This window comes from Pseudophryne corroboree, chromosome 10 (assembly GCF_028390025.1).
Source record: "Pseudophryne corroboree isolate aPseCor3 chromosome 10, aPseCor3.hap2, whole genome shotgun sequence".
NCBI classification, from domain to species: domain Eukaryota; kingdom Metazoa; phylum Chordata; class Amphibia; order Anura; family Myobatrachidae; genus Pseudophryne; species Pseudophryne corroboree.
Genome location: NC_086453.1, coordinates 74,604,926 through 74,625,651, shown reverse-complemented (window position 1 = coordinate 74,625,651; position 20,726 = coordinate 74,604,926). Strand labels below are relative to the sequence as shown.

The 20,726-nt window shown below is 43.1% G+C and overlaps 1 protein-coding gene across 1 annotated transcript; it reads left to right on the top strand.

Annotated features, from left to right (window-relative positions):
* Positions 1 to 5,280: 5,280 nt before the first annotated feature.
* On the top strand, positions 5,281 to 19,960 carry LOC134966055 (protein BTG3-like). Its single transcript, XM_063942518.1, has 5 exons — positions 5,281 to 5,368; positions 13,908 to 14,109; positions 14,959 to 15,096; positions 16,154 to 16,367; positions 16,764 to 19,960. Exons 2-5 carry the CDS (start codon positions 13,937 to 13,939, stop codon positions 16,959 to 16,961), a joined length of 723 nt encoding a protein of 240 aa, XP_063798588.1. The 5' UTR covers positions 5,281 to 5,368; positions 13,908 to 13,936; the 3' UTR covers positions 16,962 to 19,960.
* Positions 19,961 to 20,726: the final 766 nt, after the last annotated feature.

Below are 20,726 nucleotides of genomic sequence, written 5' to 3'. Positions count from 1 at the left end.
GTATCGTAAAGTTGATAAGCCATGTTTATGTTCCAGAAAATGACTGGCTGATCCGCTATTCCATTTTCCAAAGGTGCTCGAATGCTTGACCTGTGAATGGCCATCCTGTCTCTTAGTTGTCGGGATGTCTTTCCTATGTATAATAGGCCGCAAGGGCATCTAATGTAATACATGATAAGTCTCGACGAACAGGTAAGTGCATACTTGATCTTGAAAATGTTACCTGCATGTGGGTGTACAAATGTGTTACGTGTCTCCAAAAAACTACAGGTTGTACTGTACAGCCTGTACACCTATAGTTACCTGGCTTGCGGCTTAGGAAATGGCTTTTCAATGGTACAGATGGAGCCACGCTCATCTAGCCTTCTCTGCTGCACCTAGGCACACCATGGTTTATTAGCATAAGCCTTTCATCTGTTGTTCTCAGCTGCAATACAATACAGAGATAACAATACAGCAGGGGATTAAGTCCGACTGCCCTGGCTCAGTTAATCCTATTAAAGGCAAAGATGAGGAGGGCTCCATCTATACATTGAAGGTGGAAATCTCGTTATGTACGACAACATCACTTGTGTTGCGTCCTCTCCTGTATGATGGAAGAATGGAATGTCCTCTCAATGCTGGAATATATATATACACACACACACACACACACACACACACACACACACACACACACGTTGAGTATCCCATATCCAAATATTCCGAAATATGGAATATTTTGAGTGAGAGTGAGATAGTGAAACCTTTGTTTTCTGATGGTTCAATGTACACAACTAGTTAACTAGTTTATACAAAAAATTATTACAAATATTGTATTAAATAACTTTCAAGCTGTGTGTATATGAAACATAAATGAATTGTGTGTATGTACACAAACTTTGTTTAATGTACAAAGGTTTTAATATTATTGTATATAATGACCTTCAGGCTGTGTGTATAAGGTGCATATGAAACATAAATGTATTCTGGCCCTCATTCCGAGTTGTTCGCTCGGTAGAAATCTTCGCATCGCAGCGATTTTCCGCTTAATGCACATGCGCAATGTCCGCACTGCGACTGCGCCAAGTAAATTAGCTATGCACTTAGTAATTTTACTCACGGCTTTTTCATCGTTCTGGCGATCGTCATGTGATTGACAGGAAATGGGTGTTACTGGGCGGAAACAGGCCGTTTTATGGGCGTGTGGGAAAAAACGCTACCGTTTCCGGAAAAAACGCAGGAGTGGCCGGAGAAACGGAGGAGTGTCTGGGCGAACGCTGGGAGTGTTTGTGACGTCAAACCAGGAACGACAAGCACTGAACTGATCGCAGATGCCGAGTAAGTCTGAAGCTACTCAGAAACTGCTACGAGGTGTGTAATCGCAATATTGCGAATACTTCGTTCGCAATTTTAAGATGCTAAGATTCACTCCCAGTAGGCGGCGGCTTAGCGTGAGCAACTCTGCTAAAATCGCCTTGCGAGCGAACAACTCGGAATGACCTCCTCTGTGCTTAGACTTGGGTCCCACCACCATGATATCTCATTATGGTATGCAATTATTCCAAAATACGGAAAAATCCCATATCCAAAATACTTCTGGTCCCAAGCATTTTGGATATGGGATACTTAATCTGTAGCTCTGATTTCTTTTCCCCCCCAAGAATGTAATAGCTGCATAATGGGGGTAAGGTGCAATTAGGGAGATTGGTGGACTATTCAGGGAGTCAGGGATATTGCTGCTCTTTCAGGGAGTCTCCTGCAGAATGCGGAGGGTAGGCAGCTATGGAGTGTATCCATTGTTATCTACGATGGATCCACACAAATAAAATATCTGCAGCAGATTAATTTCTACCAGGACAATTCAATATTGCTCCGGAGCTGGGACAGCTGCCCTAAAAATCCCTAGCACTGCCACTTATACAGCTGATTGGAATATTATTCTAATATTTTTAATATATTTTAATAATATTTTTTATAGTCAAAACTGTGGAGTATACTGGAGTATATGTGAGGCTCCGCCTCCACATCACTGAGCCTGGTGACTTTATGTGGCCAAACTAATGTAAGGGGACTCTGTCCTGCTTTGGTGACGTTGCTGAATTCTCCCGTGTTACCTACAAAAAAAGCCGCCCCATTATTCTATTCTACATAACAGCTATGGGAATGATGCATGGTTAGCATTACTGCCTCACAGCACTGAGGTCATGGGTTCGATCCACACCATGACCCTGACGGTATGGAGTTTGTATATTCTCCATATGCTTGAGTGGGTTCCCTCCGGGTACTCCGGTTTCCTCCCGCAATCCAAAAATATACTGGTAAGTGAATTGGATCCCAACAAAATTTACCCTAGCGTGAATGTGTCTGCGTGTACATGTGATAGGTAATCTAGATTGTAAGCTCCACTGTTGCAGGGACTGATGTGAATGGGCAAATATTCTCTGTAAAGTGCTGTGGAATATGTGTGCGCTATATATATATATATATATATATATATATATATATAACATGTATAGTTTGGAGGAGAGAAGGGAAAGGGGGGACATGAACATGATAGAAACTTTCAAAATACACTGCTCAAAAAAATAAAGGGAACACTAAAATAACACATCCTAGATCTGAATGAATGAAATATTCTTATTAAATACTTTGTTCTTTACATAGTTGAATGTGCTGACAACAAAATCACACAAAAATTATCAATGGAAATCAAATTTATTAACCCATGGAGGTCTGGATTTGGAGTCACACTCAAAATTAAAGTGGAAAAACACACTACAGGCTGATCCAACTTTGATGTAATGTCCTTAACAGGGCCGGCTCCAGGGTCTTCAGCGCCCCGGGCGGGCAATAGGGGCGTGGCTGAAATGATGTGCGGTGCGCGATGACGTCATCGCGCACCGCACAACAAAGGTCCTCTCCACGAAGGGAAACTAGACGCGTAGCGTCTAGTTCCCTTCACGGCGGGCGGCAGCGGTCAGCGGGGGCACAGCACTGACAGCAGCAGCGGATCTTGCCATGGTACGGCGCCCTCCGGAAGGCGGCGCCCCGGGCAAAAGTCCTGCTTGCCCGTGGCAAGATCCGCTACTGGTCTTTAAAACAAGTCAAAATGAGGCTCAGTAGTGTGTGTGGCCTCCACGTGCCTGTATGACCTCCCTACAACGCCTGGGCATGCTCCTGATGAGGTGGCGGATTGTCTCCTGAGGTATCTACTCCCAGACCTGGACTAAAGCATCGCCAACTCCTGGACAGTCTGTGGTGCAACGTGGCGTTGGTGGATGGAGCGAGATATGATGTCCCAGATGTGCTCAATTGGATTCAGGTCTGGGGAACGGGCGGGCCAGTCCATAGCATCAATGCCTTCGTCTTGCAGGAACTGCTGACACACTCTAGCCACATGAGGTCTAGAATTGTCTGGCATTAGGGGGACATCAGGGCCAACCGCACCAGCATATGGTCTCACAAGGGGTCTGAGGATCTCATCTCGGTACCTAATGGCAGTCAGGCTACCTCTGGCGAGCCCATGGAGGGCTGTGCAGCCCCCCAAAGAAATGCCACCCCACACCATTACTGACCCACTGCCAAACCGGTCATGCTGGAGGATGTTGCAGGCAGCAGAACGTTCTCCTTGGCGTCTCCAGACTCTGTCACGTCTGTCACATGTGCTCAGTGAGAACCTGCTTTCATCTGTGAAGTGCACAGGGCGCCAGTAGCGAATTTGCCAATCTTGATGTTCTCTGGCAAATGCCAAACGTCCTGCACGGTGTTGGGCTGTAAGCACAACCCCCACCTGTGGGCGTCGGGCCCTCATACCACCCTCATGCAGTCTGTTTCTGATCATTTGAGTAGACACATGAACATTTGTAGCTTGCTGGAGGCCATTTTGCAGGGCTCTGGCAGTGCTCCTCCTGATCCTCCTTGCACAAAGGCGGAGGTAGCGGTCCTGCTGCTGGGTTGTTGCCCTCCTACGGCCTCCTCCACGTCTCCTGATGTACTGGCCTGTCTCCTGGTAGCGCCTCCATGCTCTGGACCCTACGCTGACAGACACAGCAAACCTTCTTGCCACAGCTCGCATTGATGTGCCATCCTGGATGAGCTGCACTACCTGAGCCACTTGTGTGGGTTGTAGGGAGGTCATACAGGCACGTGGAGGCCACACACACTACTGAGCCTCATTTTGACTTGTTTTAAGGACATTACATCAAAGTTGGATCAGCCTGTAGTGTGTTTTTCCACTTTAATTTTGAGGGTGACTCCAAATCCAGACCTCCATGGGTTAATAAATTTGATTTCCATTGATCATTTTTGTGTTATTTTGTTGTCAGCACATTCAACTATGTAAAGAACAAAGTATTTAATAAGAATATTTCATTCATTCAGATCTAGGCTGTGTTATTTTAGTGTTCCCTTTATTTTTTTGAGCAGTGTATATCAAGGGTCTTAACAAAGTTCAGGAGGGAAACATTCTTCAAAGGAAGAGAAGTATTAGAACTCGAGGACATACACTGAAACTAGATGGGGGTGTGTTCAGGGGAAATGTAAGGAAAAATGACTCCACAGAAAGGGTAGTGGATAATTGGAATAGCCTCCCATCAGAGGTGGTAGAGGCTAAAAGACTGTAGAGCAATTTAAACATGCTTGGGATAGGCATATGAATATATTTACAAAGAATTAAGGGGTCTATTTACTAAGCCTTGAATGGAGATAAAGTGGACGGAGATAAAGTACCAGCCAATCGGCTCCTAACTGCCATATCACAGGCTGGGTTTGAAAAATGACAGTTAGGAGCTGATTGGCTGGTACTTTATTTCCATCCACTTTATCTCCATTCAAGGCTTAGTAAATGAACCCCCTAAGGTTCAAAAAGGGTTGAGATTGCCTGAAGGATAAAAAAATAGGGGCAGACTAGATGGGCCAAGTGGTTCTTATCTGCAGTCATATTCTGTGCTTCTATATAAATAACTGGTAATAAATAAATGCATATACCCCCCAACAACAATAAAAGTTAGTACATTGTATTTTGGGAAACATCTGCATTACCTGTCATGTAGTGAGTGTAAAGAACTATTTTGTCCCCATATCATTTTGGCTTCGGCGTCTCACATGTGAATCCATAGCAGAACCACTAGCAGCTGCCCATTCAGCAGGCATGTATACACACAGACAGTGTAGGAGACAGGGATGCACTGCGCATGCTCTGTGACTCCCTGGGTTCAGGCATTTAACAGCTGTTCTCAGGATGTCCATATATGGCGTGTGACGTCACGGCTGGGGATTCCCACCCCCCTGTGACTCACCCTGACTTCCCTGCAGTGTGGAAGTACAACACAGCATGCTGCTCCTCAGTCTCACACACAAAGAACACGCGTGGGTTAGCTACAGCACGGTGAGTGTCACTTCCTCCCTTCCAAGCATGGAGCCACACTCTTCTACATTACTATTTCCCTTTTCCCCCTAAATGTAACATAGTAACAGCAGGGATTGGATGTTTATTTGCTACTTATTGTTTTGTTTTGTTTCTTTGTTTACTTTTTAAAAAAAGTTTACATCAATAAGAAAGTTAACCCTTCATGTAAACAGCACCATGCGCCTTTATACATGTGCTAGAGTAGAGAGGGGCTGTATTGGTGACATATAGGGCTTATTTAAGGCAACATGTGGATAATCAGGGAGTCCCAGCATGTCTTGCTGCCCAAGAGGCAGGCAGGGACTTGTGGTTCCACAAATAGAAAACCACAGATTGCCTGAGGCTGGCTCATATGGGTTCAGCTATAGGTCAGTACTTTACTAGAGAGAGCTATGTTTGTGATGAAGTTCTGAATATAAACTGTTGCCTTTCCTGCATGTTATAGTTTAAATGGCTACATAAGTAAAACGCTGTAACTGAAAGTTTGTATTTGCAGATCGAATGTGAAAATATTAAAATACTATTACTGACATTTATCTGTATACTGCTAGCATATTCTGTTACACTTTCTATTTGGGAACACAGTATTGGCTATCCTTAAAACCTACCCTGTTAATGTATCTTGAGGACCACGTTTAAGAAGCACTGGTTACTATACTGTACACCAGATGTTCCCAGCCAGAATCCTGAAGGTACTAGCAGTCCAGGTTTTAAGGATAGCCATATTGGAGCACTGGTGACTTAACTATTATCTCAGTTATTTTATTAAACCATCTGTGCGCAAGCATAGGTATCACTTAAACTGTGGACTATTATGGCAGGGGTTTGCTGCGCTGTAGGTATTCTATTAGTCGGGAATACCCTGCGCACAATAAAGTCTGCAGAAAAACCACAAAATCAGGTTTGTGTTTGTGGGGAAAAAACACCATTGATTTCACAGTTTACATGGAATCAGTGGGTTTCTGAGCCAAAATCCATATTTTTCAGTGCGGGAAAATGGCTATTTAATTGAATAGCCTTTCCACGCACCACAGGGATTTTTTTAACGCCAATTAGTCGCGGTGTAAGCCTTGAGGACTGAGGTTGGAAAACCCTGCTATACACATTGTGGCCACTTAAGACCAAACATGTTCAATCCTGCTATACTCCTGGTTAAGCTGCTGCTTGCCTTACTTAGATTTGTCTCAAATTTCTATTCTGCTTAAAGTTTCACAATTTACCATTAATCTCTGAACTTTAGAAAAGTTTTGAACATTTCACAACAGCGGTTCACTGGAGACTTGCAAAAGGGCAGAATTAATCTGTAAAGCTGTTCTGCAACACACACACCAGATGGATGTGAAGCGCCCTAACCTAAAATCTACTTAGAAGATCAATAAATAAAAGAAAACAATGTTCTTTGGATAAGCCCCTACATTTCTACATATAGTCAACAACCCCAAATTAATAAGACGTTACCTTCCTGTATTGTTGGCACTCTGGGTCGAGTATCCTGAGGCTAGCAGGGCATGCTGAAACATGCAGTTCTCCTGGTCCGGTTTAACATGTGCTTGTGTAAATGTGCTTTGGGGGAGGATAAAAATAAATGAGTACTAGATCTAGGTCATCCATTAGGCAACCTAGGCTCCTGCCTAGGGGCCAGCGGAATCTAAGGGGCCCAGAGTACTCAAGGTATCTTGGCTAGGGCCTCATGGGTCGTAATGAGGCTCTGAATCATACTGTGCAGTAAGTTTCTCTTGCATACATTTGCCCAGATTTATCAAGCCTTGGAGAGTGATAAATAGCACTGTGATAAAGTACCAACCAATCAGCACATCATTTTTCAAATACAGCCTGAAACATGGCAGTTAGGAGCTGATTGGTTGGTACTTTATCATCATGATATTTTTCACTTTCCAAAGCTTGATAAATGGGCCCTATAATTAGAATAAATAACAAGAATAATAAACAGCCACTAAACCTACAGTGGAACCTTTCAGAGACTGTAGAGTTGGAATACAGGGGGGTGTTTTTTTTTCTTATGCACAATTGCCTTCCTTTCAGTAACCAATAAGGATTTAGCAGTTGGGCTCTTTTAGCCATCATTTGAAGTAAAAGGCTGATAACAGAGCACTACAGGATACTGTTCCTCATTATCAGCCAAATATAAACTCAGTGCCAAGTATCTCAAGATATTATAGACATGGCAACTTACACAGGTAATTGTGACTATTGTTAGTAGCTCTTTTATATAATACAATTACACTTTTAGGTTTAATGGTCCATGGGCAGTGGAAATATATATGGAGACATCTTCACAAACAATAGTGAACTGTCTCCAGAAATCTGTTACACCCCTACTTTCATCCGTTTGATTACTAGTCATCTGTTTAAGTTCGGATTCCTAGCTAGTCCCATGTATATGAACGTGTGTGACTTCATCTCTCAGCCTACTAGGGAAAGTTCAGAAGTCCTTGGCTGTTGAATCGTATTCCTGGGAAGTCCCAATGACGAGTAATCCCTGTTTTACTGGCTGAGATATAGGGAAGGCAAACCAGTGGATCTAGGTGACTTTCACAGAAGTAGTTCTACCGAAATGTCACGGACACTTGTAATAGATACTCCCAAAGCATTGATCCAATTTCCCTGGTATCACGCTTCAAGCAATTATTTCCTTCTTGGGATTTCAGATAAATGTTTACGCTTCCGTACACATTTGCATAATGAATACAGGAATCTGGGGTTCTGTGTTGCATAATACAGTCACCGGAAGCTGAGCTGACTGCTTAGACCTGTTTCGCCATCCTTAGAGCAGTGTTGCGCAAATGCAATTAGTCGTGTTACGATGTGCCAAGGACTTTGTTCCTGAACGGAATTAGGGACCAGTTTTATCAGAGACTTCCTGAATTCTTTTATGTTTCTTTACTCAGGATAAACCGGTCTCATCTGTGTTACTGCAGCAGTTTCAAGACTGAGTTCTTGATATTAAATAATAATAATGTGAATGTATAGTGCCCCGAGTGACAAGAGACTCGCACTACTCACTGTGCATCCATAGACTGTACTTGTCATATGGATGGATATCGGAAGCCCACCATCAAATGACGGCTGGGGTTTTGCCGTCGAAACTGTTGATGCGATGATAACGAAGCATCGCATCAAAATAATTTGATGGTGGAAAAAAACATCCTGATGTTTCACGCATGTGCAGAAAAACATGTTTGCACACTAGCAATCCGTGGCCGTTCTCATCGTTAAACATTTGTTTTTTTAACATGGGCTGGCCATCGCTTTGATGCTACCATCGGAAAGCCGCCAACGAATGGTAAAAACACTACCATCAAAAACAAAAATATTGATGGTCTTAAATTATTATTATTATTATTACATTTTATTTATAAGGCGCCACATGTGTTTCGCAGCGCCGTACAAAGGACAGTACAGGGAGACAAAACATAGCATTACAGTATATAAATAACAGAAATAGAGTACAGGTAACAGAGCACCACACGTTCTCGAGACATAATACAGCTAAGATGTAAGTATTGATGGAGTGATCATCGTACTAATAGAGGCCAGAGATGGAGATGAGCCTTTACTAGCAGGATAAAGATGGTCATTGAGTAGGGGAGAGCTGCGAGTGAAATGTGTCGAGACGAGGGCTTAGATAACAAGAGGAAAGAGGGCCCTGCTCTGAAGAGCTAACAATCTAGTGGGGAGGGGCGACAGACAGTTGACAAGAGGTGCAGGCAAGTGGGAGGTAACCTGATGGCAGTATGCAAGCAAAGCTGAGGTGTTCACGGCATGAGGCAGGGGGGTGGAGGCGCGGCTTCATCACTGGGTTATGCATCGGGAGGGTATGCTTTCATGAATAGGTGGGTTTTTAGTGCCCTTTTGAAGCTTTGCAAGGTCGGGGAGAGTCTAATGGAGCGGGGGAGTGCGTTCCACTGAAGGGGTGCAGCACGGGCAAAATCCTGAACTCGTGCATGGGAAGCAGTGACCAGGGCGGTGGAGAGGCGACGGTCATTAGTCGACCGTAGGGGGCGGCAGAGAGTATGAAGGGAAAGGAGGTTGGAGATGTAGGGAGCAGTGGAATTAGAGATGGCCTTGTATGTGAGGGTGAGGAGTTTGAAGAGGATTCTGTAGGGGAATGGGAGCCAGTGTAGATTTTGTCGAAGGGGAGTGGCAGATGTGGTGCGGCGGGAGAGGAAGATAAGCCTAGCTGCGGAGTTCAGGACAGATTTGAGGGGAGCAAGATGGGAGCAAGCGAGGCCAGTGAGGAGAACATTGCAGTAGTCAAGTCGTGAGATGACCAGTGAGTGGATGATGAGTTTAGTTGCACTCTGGGAGAGATATGGCCTGATAAGAGCAATGTGGCGTAGCTGGAAACGACAGGATTGTGCCAGAGCTTGGATGTGGGGTGCAAAGGAGAGGGAGGAGTCAAGAGTGACGCCCAAGCAGCGGAGTTGGGGAACGGGGCAGATGGTGGTGTTGTCAACAATGATGGAGATATTGGTCGGGGGTGTTGCTCTGGATGGGGGGAAGATGATGAGTTCAGTTTTGTCCATGTTGAGCTTTAGAGAGCGTTCAGACATCCAGGAGGAGATTGCGGAGAGGCAGCTGGAAACCTGACAGAGGACAGAGGAGGACAGATCAGGAGATGAGAGGTAGAGTTTTGTGTCATCAGCATAGAGGTGGTATTGAAGGCCAAATGAGTTAATGAGCGCACCCAGGGAAGAGGTGTACAGGGAGAACAGAAGGGGTCCAAGGACAGAACCCTGAGGGACACCAACAGGAAGGATGGAAGGGTGTGAGGTGGTGCTGGAGGCAGACACAGAGAAGGAGCGGTTAGTTAGGTAAGAAGAAAACCAGTCAAGGACAGTGCTAGAGAGGCCAGCGTTTTGGAGTGTGCGGAGGAGGAGAGGATGATCTACGGTGTCAATGGCAGCAGAGAGGTCCAGAAGGATGAGCAGAGAGAAGTGGCCCCTGGATTTGGCCGAAAGCAGGTCATTGGTGACTTTCACCAGGGCAGTCTCAGTTGAGTGGAGTGGCCAGCAGCTAAACATGTGTTTGCAAACATTTGTGACGAATTCTCTGAATTTTATTACCAGATAGGTTCAGGGATTGTTACAGGTAATTCTCAGTGTGCGGAAGGGAATTTGGGGGTTGGGGATTTGCACCCCCCTTCCTCTTTGTCTGTTGGAGTGGGCGAAAGCCAGATTGTAATGGATCGAAAAACCAATACCTATCCCTAATTTACAAAAACCTGTCCTAATCTGTCAAAAACCAATACCTATCTCTAATTTACCTTCCCGCTGATGCTGCAGAAGTCGCTGTGAAAATGGCAGGGGGAGTCTCTGGTATGGTGCCAGGTCCTGGTCAGTGGCAGAAGGGTGTGGGAGAGGGGCACAGAGACTACACACGGGCCACCTCCTCGCATTAAATATTCCTGCGACTGTGATGGAGGTGGGCAGATCTGTAAAAATAATCGGACTTTAACTTAATTCGTAGTATTTATGTACTTTTTTTTTTTTTTTTTTTAAACAAAGTTATACTTTATTGAGTGAACAGGGCACCAGAGGACGCTCAATGGGAAAAGAGTGACTATATTCTACAATGAAATTTGATAAAGGGGAGGTGTATCAAGTCTTCAAGCCTTGGAGAGAGATAATCTGGAAAAGCTTCTATAGACTGCTAGATAAACAACAGCCTTTAATTGTTCCTGGAATTAAGCCTGCCTGCTCCCTATATTGGCTACACAGGGGAGGAGGGGGGTGCTTCTTGCTGTGAACGGCCCGGCTATCTGTTAGGACGGAGTACACAAAGTAAGACACGGTGCATCCTGTTCTAGCACAGACACTCTGGGTGTCCTTGTTTAACTACCAGCACAGTCACAGTTACTATCTCACAGACAGCATTGTCTCATCACATGATGAAACAGACAGTAAGATACAATCTGTGATCTCAATGTCACAGCCAGTAAGGATGGCCCCCAGGCAGACAGCGTGGTGTCATCGTCTCCGTTCTGACACTTGTCTTCAGACACCTCACAATGGCTTTTGTAATTGGGAGGGGAAGGGGGGCTAAGTCACGGGTGTTATTGACAGTGTTGAGTGTTGTTACAGGAAGCTGTTTACTCATAAAGGTTTCTCAGAAATCTGCACATTCTATCGGGTAGGAGATTGCCTCTGATTTTCTGGTCTTGTCTTACTAAACAGTCATTTATTTATGAACTTGTGAGAATGGGGCAGATGTATTAAGCCTGGAGAAGTGATAAAGCAGTGATAAGTGGAAGGTGGTAATGTACCAGCCAATCAGCTCCCAACTGTCATTTTTCAAATCCGTAGTGATTGACTGGTGCGTTATCACCTTACGCTTATCACTCCTTTATCACTTCTTTATCCCTTCTCCTGGTTAATACATCTGCCCCAGTGCTTCAGAGTGCAGGTGCTGATCCCTGTCAGGCTCCACAGGGCATGTGACTGTACAAATGCCTGCGCTCTCCCCTGTTCTCCTCTTCTATACTCTAAACTTTCCCTCTATGCGCGGGCAACGCTGAAACACTTGGGAGTTTTCTTCAGTATCGGTAAAACTTTGTTAGGTTTTTCCCAGCCTTTCCCACTAACCCTGGGATTTTTACTTGTCATCTGAAAATGAAAGTGAAGGCAGAAGTGGGTCATTAAATAACCACAACACCCAACTACCCACAGGGAAGATCTGTCACACAGTGTAGGCATTAAATATCATTGCTACGTATGGGATAAAGAGAACTACATTTGGGCATCAACAGTTCCACAGGGGCATGCGCAGAAGAGACTTCTGTGCCACGCTTGGCATACGTTCTTAAATAGGATTGACATTCCTTGGTCTTGGCCCATTCTCTAGATCCCTATTTCCCTGGTTGTTACTTTACAAATGCATGCAAGTCCTTTGAAAGTCACATCAGCCATTCTAGATCACCTGAACAACTACATTTGAGTTCTACAAATCAGATTAAAGTCTTTCTATTATGAATCTCTCTTCCAGTCTTTGAAAATGAAAGTGGCTCATGTGGTGTGTTTATTTACAGAGCTGTGTATATAGGGAGAGTAGGATAACAATCTAACGTGGAAGTGATTAAGTAAATTATGCGAGCCATACAGGCTGAATGTGCATGTTTGGAACAATCCTGTCTGCATTACATGGCCACGCACATAGAACAAATTGCACAGATCTGATAGCAAATGCCTGTGTCTCGTACCACTTCTGGGACAAAAGATGATGTCACATATAGGGCAATGGAGGTTATGGTCCATCCTGCAATGCTTAAAAAGTTTAATTTAATAGTTTCGTGGTGGGGCAAATCACTGGGGCAGGTAAAATTCTGGCAAAAATGACCACACTTTATGAAATTGTTTGCCAGATACTTCTGTTAATGTTTCCACTGTTGGAGATAATCAGTGGTTTAATATTGTAGATTTGTTTTTATTTTAACAACATGCAATGGACCTTTTTTTTACTAAGAACCCCCTATGTGAATAAATGTATTTAAAAATACACTTTTATCTGGGGATCAGTATGCTTTGCCGACAGTATCAGTGTTGGCAATCAGTTTGTCGGCAGTGCCATGTCAAGCACAGTCAGCTAATGTTAGTTAAATCATTGTAACAGTGTCGGCAGTTTAAGTGTAAACATGAAGGTAAAGCATCATGTTTGAACTTTTACTGTCAACATTGTGAATGTCGCCACCCATAATCTAAGTAAGTTTATCCCAAGACACTCCAAATGTAGTGTTATTTTAAGCTATATTTACTAGACTGAAGATAGAGGACCACTTGGTGATGCTCCACTTCAAGTAGGGCGGTACGGATGGTGTAATGGTTAGCATTACAGCCTCACGTCACTGAGGTCATGGGTTTGATTCCCATCATGGCCCTAACTGTGTGGAGTTTGTTTATTCTCACTTGAGTGGGTTTCCTCTGGGTACTCCGGTTTCCTCCCACAAAAAATATACTGGTAGGTTAATTGGCTCCCAGCAAAAATCACCCCTAATATATATATGTGTGTGTGTGTGTGTGTGTGTACATGGGCAGACTAGATGTGGCTTTTATCTGCCATCAAATTCTATGGGGGGTATTCAATTGTTTGAAAAGTCAGCTGAGAGTCTGTTTTTTTCCTATTTAATAAACAGGAAAAAACAGACACCCAACCGACTTTTCAAACAATTGAATTCCACCGTGTGTGTCTATGTTACACACACAATGGGTATTTATAGTGACATTGCTATGTTGCACATGTAATAAAGCCCAAGTTTGCCGGAATGCGGGAAGCCGGCTGATATCAGACGTTGTTTTTTTGTTTTTTTTAAAGGGCCAATCATTTACAAGGCATGGTTTTGCCTTCTAAATGATTGCCCTTCTAAAAAAACATCTGAGATCAGCCGGTATCATGCACCTCCGGCAAACTCTCTGTTACATTTGCCCCACAGACAGCAAAATGGAGATGATGGTTTATCACTGATTTCTAATATGTATTTATATATATATATTTATATCTATAGGAGCAGTATAGAAACTGTGCACAGCAGATATGCATGAGGAAGTACAACTTGGGGCGTCTTACATCGTAAGACTTCTGAATCGTCACCAGAAACTGGACAGCGAGCAGGTGGATCGATTTACGGAGACACTAACCTCTATCCTCTGCGACAAGTTTGAAGGCCACTGGTATCCAGACAGCCCACACAAAGGACAGGCGTACAGGTAAGAGACAATGGTCCTCATTCCGAGTTGGTCGCTCGCTAGCTGCTTTTAGCAGCATTGAAAACGCTAGGCCGCCGCCCTCTGGCAGTGTATCTTAGCTTAGCAGAATAGCGAACGAAAGATTAGCAGAACTGCTCGAAAAAATTTTCTGGCAGTTTCTGAGTAGCTCCAGACCTACTCCTAGATTGCGATCACCTCAGTCAGTTTAGTTCCTGCTTTGACGTCAAACACGCCCTGCGTTCGGCCAGCCACTCCCCCATTTCTCCAGCCACTCCTGCGTTTTTGGCGGACACGCCTGCGTTTTTTAGCACACTCCCGGAAAACGCTCAGTCACCACCCAGAAACACACACTTCCTGTCAATCACTCACCCATCAGCAGAGCGACTGAAAAGCGTTGCTCGGCCCTGTGTAAAATTGCATAGTTTTGTGTGAAAATACTTAGCGCGTGCGTTCTGCGCCCCATACGCATGCGCAGAACAGCCGGTTTTTAGCCTGATCGCTATGCTGCAAAAAACGGCAGCGAGCGATCAACTCGGAATGACCACCATTGACATAACAGGAGGGGTCCTTGGCACCTTACAAATATCCATACCCTACCAAATGGATTAGGCAGGGCAGTCCTGATTCTGGGGGAACTTTCCAGGCTTTCAGGACATTCGTTATGAATTGCTAGGAGGCAGATTCACTGCCACATAGCATGGTAGAGCAGTGGTGAATAGGTCACACAGAGGAAAGGTGGAACCCAACAGGAGAGGAAAATTAAAAAAAGTGAACAAGTCTGAATTTTTCATTGTTGTTGTCATTTTGTTTTGCTGCAGTACTAATTCTTTATTACTTGCTTTCCTCCAGGTGTATACGGATAGAACACAGTCTCCTGGTGGATGACTCGGTATTACAGGCCTGTGTTCGGAGTGGTTTGCGCTGCTCGCAGCTAGCACTGCCAAAAATCATGTACATCTGGATCGATCCCCAGGAAGTTAGCTGCAGGTAAGTCATCTGGTGTAGTCATCTGTCTTAGTGCTACTAAAAGCTATGATGTGCTGTCTTAGTGCTTTTAATGCTCAGATTTTCTAATAACCGACAGAATCATCACTTACATCTACATCTCAAGCAGCCACACTAACAAAGCAATACACTCTGGCTCCATGGTGTTCTATTAGGTTAGGCATTGGGCATGGTGGTTATTGCATGCCACAATTATTTACTTAAAGATATTCTCAGAACCAAAAGATAAAACACCAGCAATAAATAAATTAAATGAATTGTTCCACTTTATTTATTAACACCCTATATTTTATGATAAAATGCTCCATTAAAATGAATCCAAAATATTACCACCAACATTTTAAGTGTAATCACTACAGATTGTGTGATCACAAGAGGCCCCAGGCCCCCTTACCGCAAATCCAGGAGCCAGTGAGCTGCAAATGTTCTTCATCAGGGGTTTATATGAGTGTATCATGACCACGCAAGCAGGTTAAGAGGAAAACTGTCTCATGACTACAGGTCTTCCAGACCGAACAATACAAATCTTCCAAATCCACTAGTGGCATCACCAGCAATCCTAAAATTGTCCAGCATAAGCCTCACCTGCTGCAGTCATCACACCAACTCCCTGAAGCAATACTCCATGGCAAGCCCAGTGTATAGCATCAGCATCCTCTACATTCAATAGTTAATGACTATATTGTATTGTATTGTGTTGTGTTGTGTTGTCCCATCCAGACTTGTATACAAGTATTATTAGTTACATAGCACCAGGTGCTACACTCAAATTATCAGGTATAACTAATAGATTAAAAAATATTGAAAACAAGGATTATATTATAAATGTTAAGCCAAGAAGGTATCTTTTTTTTTTTTTTTTTTTTTACACATATTTGGGAACTACAAATAACATTTTAAACACTTTGGGATATACTGGAACGCAATATGGGCTACTGGTAAACACTACTTGTCATAAGGGTGTATAGCCTATAAAGATGTTGAGAAACTCTTCGCTATGTCTCCCTCACCTGGAGTTCTCCTTTCATCTCCTCCTCAGGTTAGGAGAAAGCTGCAGCCCCTTTATCGTAAAAGCTTCAGAACATCTAAAGTCCAAAAAGAATCAGACCTCAGAGAAACCAGACCTAGAGACCTCAGACTACCACTCTGATGGCTCGGACACAAACGGGAGCCCATCAGAGTGCTCCAGCGAGGACGAAGAATCCACTGGGGGCAAGAAAAGTACGGCTCCAGTGATAGACACAAAAACTACTGTAAGTTACCCGGTTTTGTGTTGTGTTTTTAATATAAGATGTAATCAAATATGAACACCACCGTATCTGCTTTCTCCTTTGAACATCAAATTAGAGTAGTATCTTCTGTAGTAGTGTAAATAGAAATGTAATTTAAGTAATGCAAATATAAAGGGAGTTTGCAGCATTATTTCAGCTCTTACTGTACTCACATACCGTGACCACCCCTGTTCTGTCTTTCAAGGCACGAGGGTACCCAAGTTAATGAAGCACATATTAGTACTGTGCATGCACATTATAATATGAATACATAGCACATGTATAAATTAAAAGAGCAAACCTTTTTATGTTCTTGTGGTGAGTGTTCCTATATGTTGACCAAAGCTGACGCGTTTTTCTTTCTTTCCCTACTGGCAGGGCGCTCAGTTTTATTACAGCCCAGCTCCGCCTTCCACTGTCTTCTACCAGTATCCGAGAAACGCGTTGAGCTTTATCCCGGCATATCAGCCCATGACCCTATATTATCTGGTCCCAAAGTTTTATCACAACATCAGGCCCAGGACAGTCCAACAGAAATGGAAATCCAAAAAGTCTACACCTCCTGCCAAAAGTTGAATTATGACTTTACTGACCATCGTGAGTTTGTCCTTAGATGGCTTCTGTGCTTCATCTACTGGAAGATGACTTTGAAGAACATCCCTCGGGTTGGTCTTCTCAGTTGAAGTTAGCCCAGTGTTCAAGGTCCACAATTTTTCAAGCAGCCAATGTGTATAATTCAAGATTTTTATGTGGATACTCAGGAAAAAATCAAAACTATAAATGAGCCAATTTTTATTTATTTTTTCTCATTAACTTGGTCTCTGCTCAGGAGTATAGCTATTACTACACAGTGACATGATGGAACTTGGAGGAAAGTAACCAACCATAATATTATTTTATAGCACCAGCATACGCCATGGTGCTTTCCAGTTGGGAGCAGACACAACAAATGAGTATTAGCAGACAGGGGGGCAGATGTATCAAACCTTGGAGAGAGATACAATGGAGAAGTTGCCCTCTTATGTATATAGCACAGTCTTTGAAATGGCAGAATTTTATCGGTTGCTTCGGAAACTTCTTCACTTTATGGGGGACATGTACTAAGCAGAGATAAAAGTGGAGAAGTGAGCCAGTGGAGAAGTTGCCCTTGGCAACAAGTCAGTTGCTCTGTATACTTTTATAGTATGCAAATGATAAATGTTATGTCAGTGCTGATTGGTTGCTATGGGCAACTTCTCCACTTTTATCACTGCTTAGTACATTTCCCCCTATATCTCTTCAAGCCTTGCTGCTCCTCCCTAGACAGATTTAAGAGAGTCATGCTGGCAAGTTAATAAATTATGGGAAAATAGGAGTTAGATTATGTTACATATTATTATTACATATTCCAGCCTGATTGCAATGGGGATAATAGAGAATGTTCTTGTATAGTTTTGACATGTAGGTTGAGCTTTTCATAAGATAGGATTTTATAATGGGTTACATTTCTGTAGCTGAGGAACTACTGTATACTCATTTAATAGTGGTTTGTGTCTCTGTGGTTTTACAAAGTGAGTTTTTTTTTATGAGCAAAACTGCATCACTGGACTGTCTAGAAGCACATTTATATGAAATAACAGATTCCTTGAGGATACATTTCTTGGGGTCATTTTCCCAGTTTCGGGTGCTCTGTAGAAAACCAGGCCAGGACTGTTTAAGGCGACGACATTCACCTTTTAGGCCTCCAGTTTCACTTGAACAGCTAAGACTAGGATTTTCTCTGGTTGTAAATCCATTAGCTCTGACTGTATATCGGAATCCAAATAGTGTTTATTTTATATTGGATATCCAATTGTTAACATCTAAATCCCATTGTATGCCTTGGAATTGGTCAGGTGCTATCAAGCCACAAGGGTCTTTGAGGCCCACAGAAAAGTTGGAGGACTTCCCAATCACTCAACGCATTTTGGCTTTGAGTTGGCGTTGCTGTGTGGTTGATTGTTCTGGTTCTTTAAATCATATCTCTTTACCATCCCACGGAACACAGGTGCCAGCTAGCAAGCATGCCTAAACATTTTCATCTTCTGCCTGTGACCAAACTTAGAGAGTCACCTATGTTCATGATGAACATTTTTACTGGCTTCTAAAAAGGTCTTGGTAGCCCCAAGATTTGGTTTATTGGCTCTTCAATTCTGTATTCATTTGTCTGCTCCGTCTTAAACTGCAATTACTTGGCATTTGACGCAATAATACCTTTTGTGTCCCTGTGCCATGTATTATAAAGGTCATTTATTATGCCCATTTGTTTGCGACATAAATGATACAAAACATTTTGATCGTAATAGCTGTTTAACTCTTATTTAAAAGGGCAACTGTGGGCTGAGTTCTAGTACGTTGAGTACATTTATACCAGGAAGTTCTGGTGTTTTGCATCAGAGAGTAGTGCACATTTAAGGAGGTGATAGCTGAGGTTATATGCACCACCTGCTATAGAACCCACACCCACAGACTGTATCTCCATTAAGGTTCATCCTGATCATTCCTGAGTATGGTAACTGCACATGTCCAATGGTGCAATGTGACCATAACTGGAAATGAATACATTTGCTACCATGGCTCTTTCACTGCTACAGAATTTGAGAGGTGCTTGACCTTTATGCCCACACAGCAGAGGCTGCTATGTGGAGACTGCTGCTTATGCACCAATAGGGACCAGTGCCTTAGTCACATAGCTTTCTAGCTCCAGAGATGCCTCTAATTCCTAGTGAATATTCCGCACCTTCTTGTGCACTGGTTTGGTCTACAACATCACTGCCTTCACAATGTCTGACCTCTGTTTCACATGAATTGAAATTAGCTTTATAGAAATATGTTGTGCCTGATGACAAATGTGAGATTTATGTGTTCTGGTTCATTGTCAGTAATTATTGATAATGATAACAGGCTTTGTCAAATCAGTCATAATTCGAAATGGCGACACTGTATCTGATCAATTTACATACTGCTGCTTAATTTCAACAGTAATAATGTTTTATTTAAAATTTGATATAGTTTTTAATGTCGTGTTCTAGTGTATGTGAAAGTTCTTTGACCGGTTTGGGTCTGGCATACATACCGGTCCGTTTTCTGCATCATAATGTGGATTGTAGTTCACAGCTGCTAGGGGTATACTTGCAGAGCAAGTGACTCCTTCTCGGTGGGTTTGACCTAAAAATTTAAAGCAGTAGTATTTAGTGCAAAGTCAGGTGTGTTTCGCATTTAATAATAGTGCCGCTTTAAATTTTGAGATCCGAGTAGTAGTAGTTTGAGAAAAGAAGAAAAAAAAACCATGCTTCGTAAATCTATCCCTTAGATTCTTATGCCTATTAAGTTCACCATTTTTCTATGTGCGTGTCCCGTTTTCCTCATTTCTGGTAAATACAATGCATTTATTTAATTCTTCTCTGATAGATTACTAAGTGTGGGAGCTTTGTGTAGATATAAATATTTTATTTAATGATATCAATTGTAATTTTTTTTACCTTCTAAACCTTAAATATTACAGTTTTGTAAGTTATATAAATAAGATTTTTTTTTTATAAACCTTTTACAATGCACGTGCCATTAATGTACAATTATGTTTTCTTTATATGTATTTTATAAGCCATTGTAACATATTGTATAAAATATTATTTATTATATATATAAAACACAAAAATCTTTTAACCTAAATTATGCTGTTGTATGTTTTAGTCATTGAAGTCTGACCAAACCACTCGTCCTGGAGAACAAAGGCTGTTGTTTTAGTCTATGGGGCTCATGCTGAGTTTGATGGAATTTGTGTCTAAAGGGGGGTACTCACGGAGCGATCGCTGCTTAAAATCTAAGCAATCTGACTAGATTGCTTAGATTTTAAGTCTGATCGCTCCGTGTGTAGCCCCTACAGCGATAGCGATGCGCAGCCCCGCGCATCGCTATCGCTGGTGCTAGATTGGCCTGCCGTGCAGGCCAATCTAGCGGGTCGCTCATTTCACCCGCTGGGTGAAATGAGCGGCCCCTCCGTCTCCCCCCCGCACGCTCAGCACAGATCGCGCTGTGCTGAGCGGCGGGAGAGATGTGTGCAGAGCGGTTCGCTCAGCACACATCTCTCCCGCATCGGTCAGTGAGTACTGGCCTTAAATCTCAAACACTAAATGCTCCCCCCCACAATAGGCTAATTCTCCTTAGCTTGGTGAGCTGGACGTGTACAGATATACGCCTGTAACAGGAGAGAACAGGGAGGTATGTGCCTGGGTTACACCAGGAGAGAACAGTGAGGTATGTGCCTGGGTTACACCAGGAGAGAGCAGTAGTATATGTGCCTGGGTTACACCAGGAGAGAAC

Bases quoted from the DNA above. Each gene is read 5' to 3' on its own strand.
- LOC134966055 (XM_063942518.1), top strand. From the start codon at position 13,937: ATGCATGAGGAAGTACAACTTGGGGCGTCTTACATCGTAAGACTTCTG. The intron at 14,110-14,958 runs GTAAGAGACAAT...GCTTTCCTCCAG, and splicing joins CACAAAGGACAGGCGTACAG to GTGTATACGGATAGAACACA. The intron at 15,097-16,153 runs GTAAGTCATCTG...TCTCCTCCTCAG, and splicing joins CCCCAGGAAGTTAGCTGCAG to GTTAGGAGAAAGCTGCAGCC.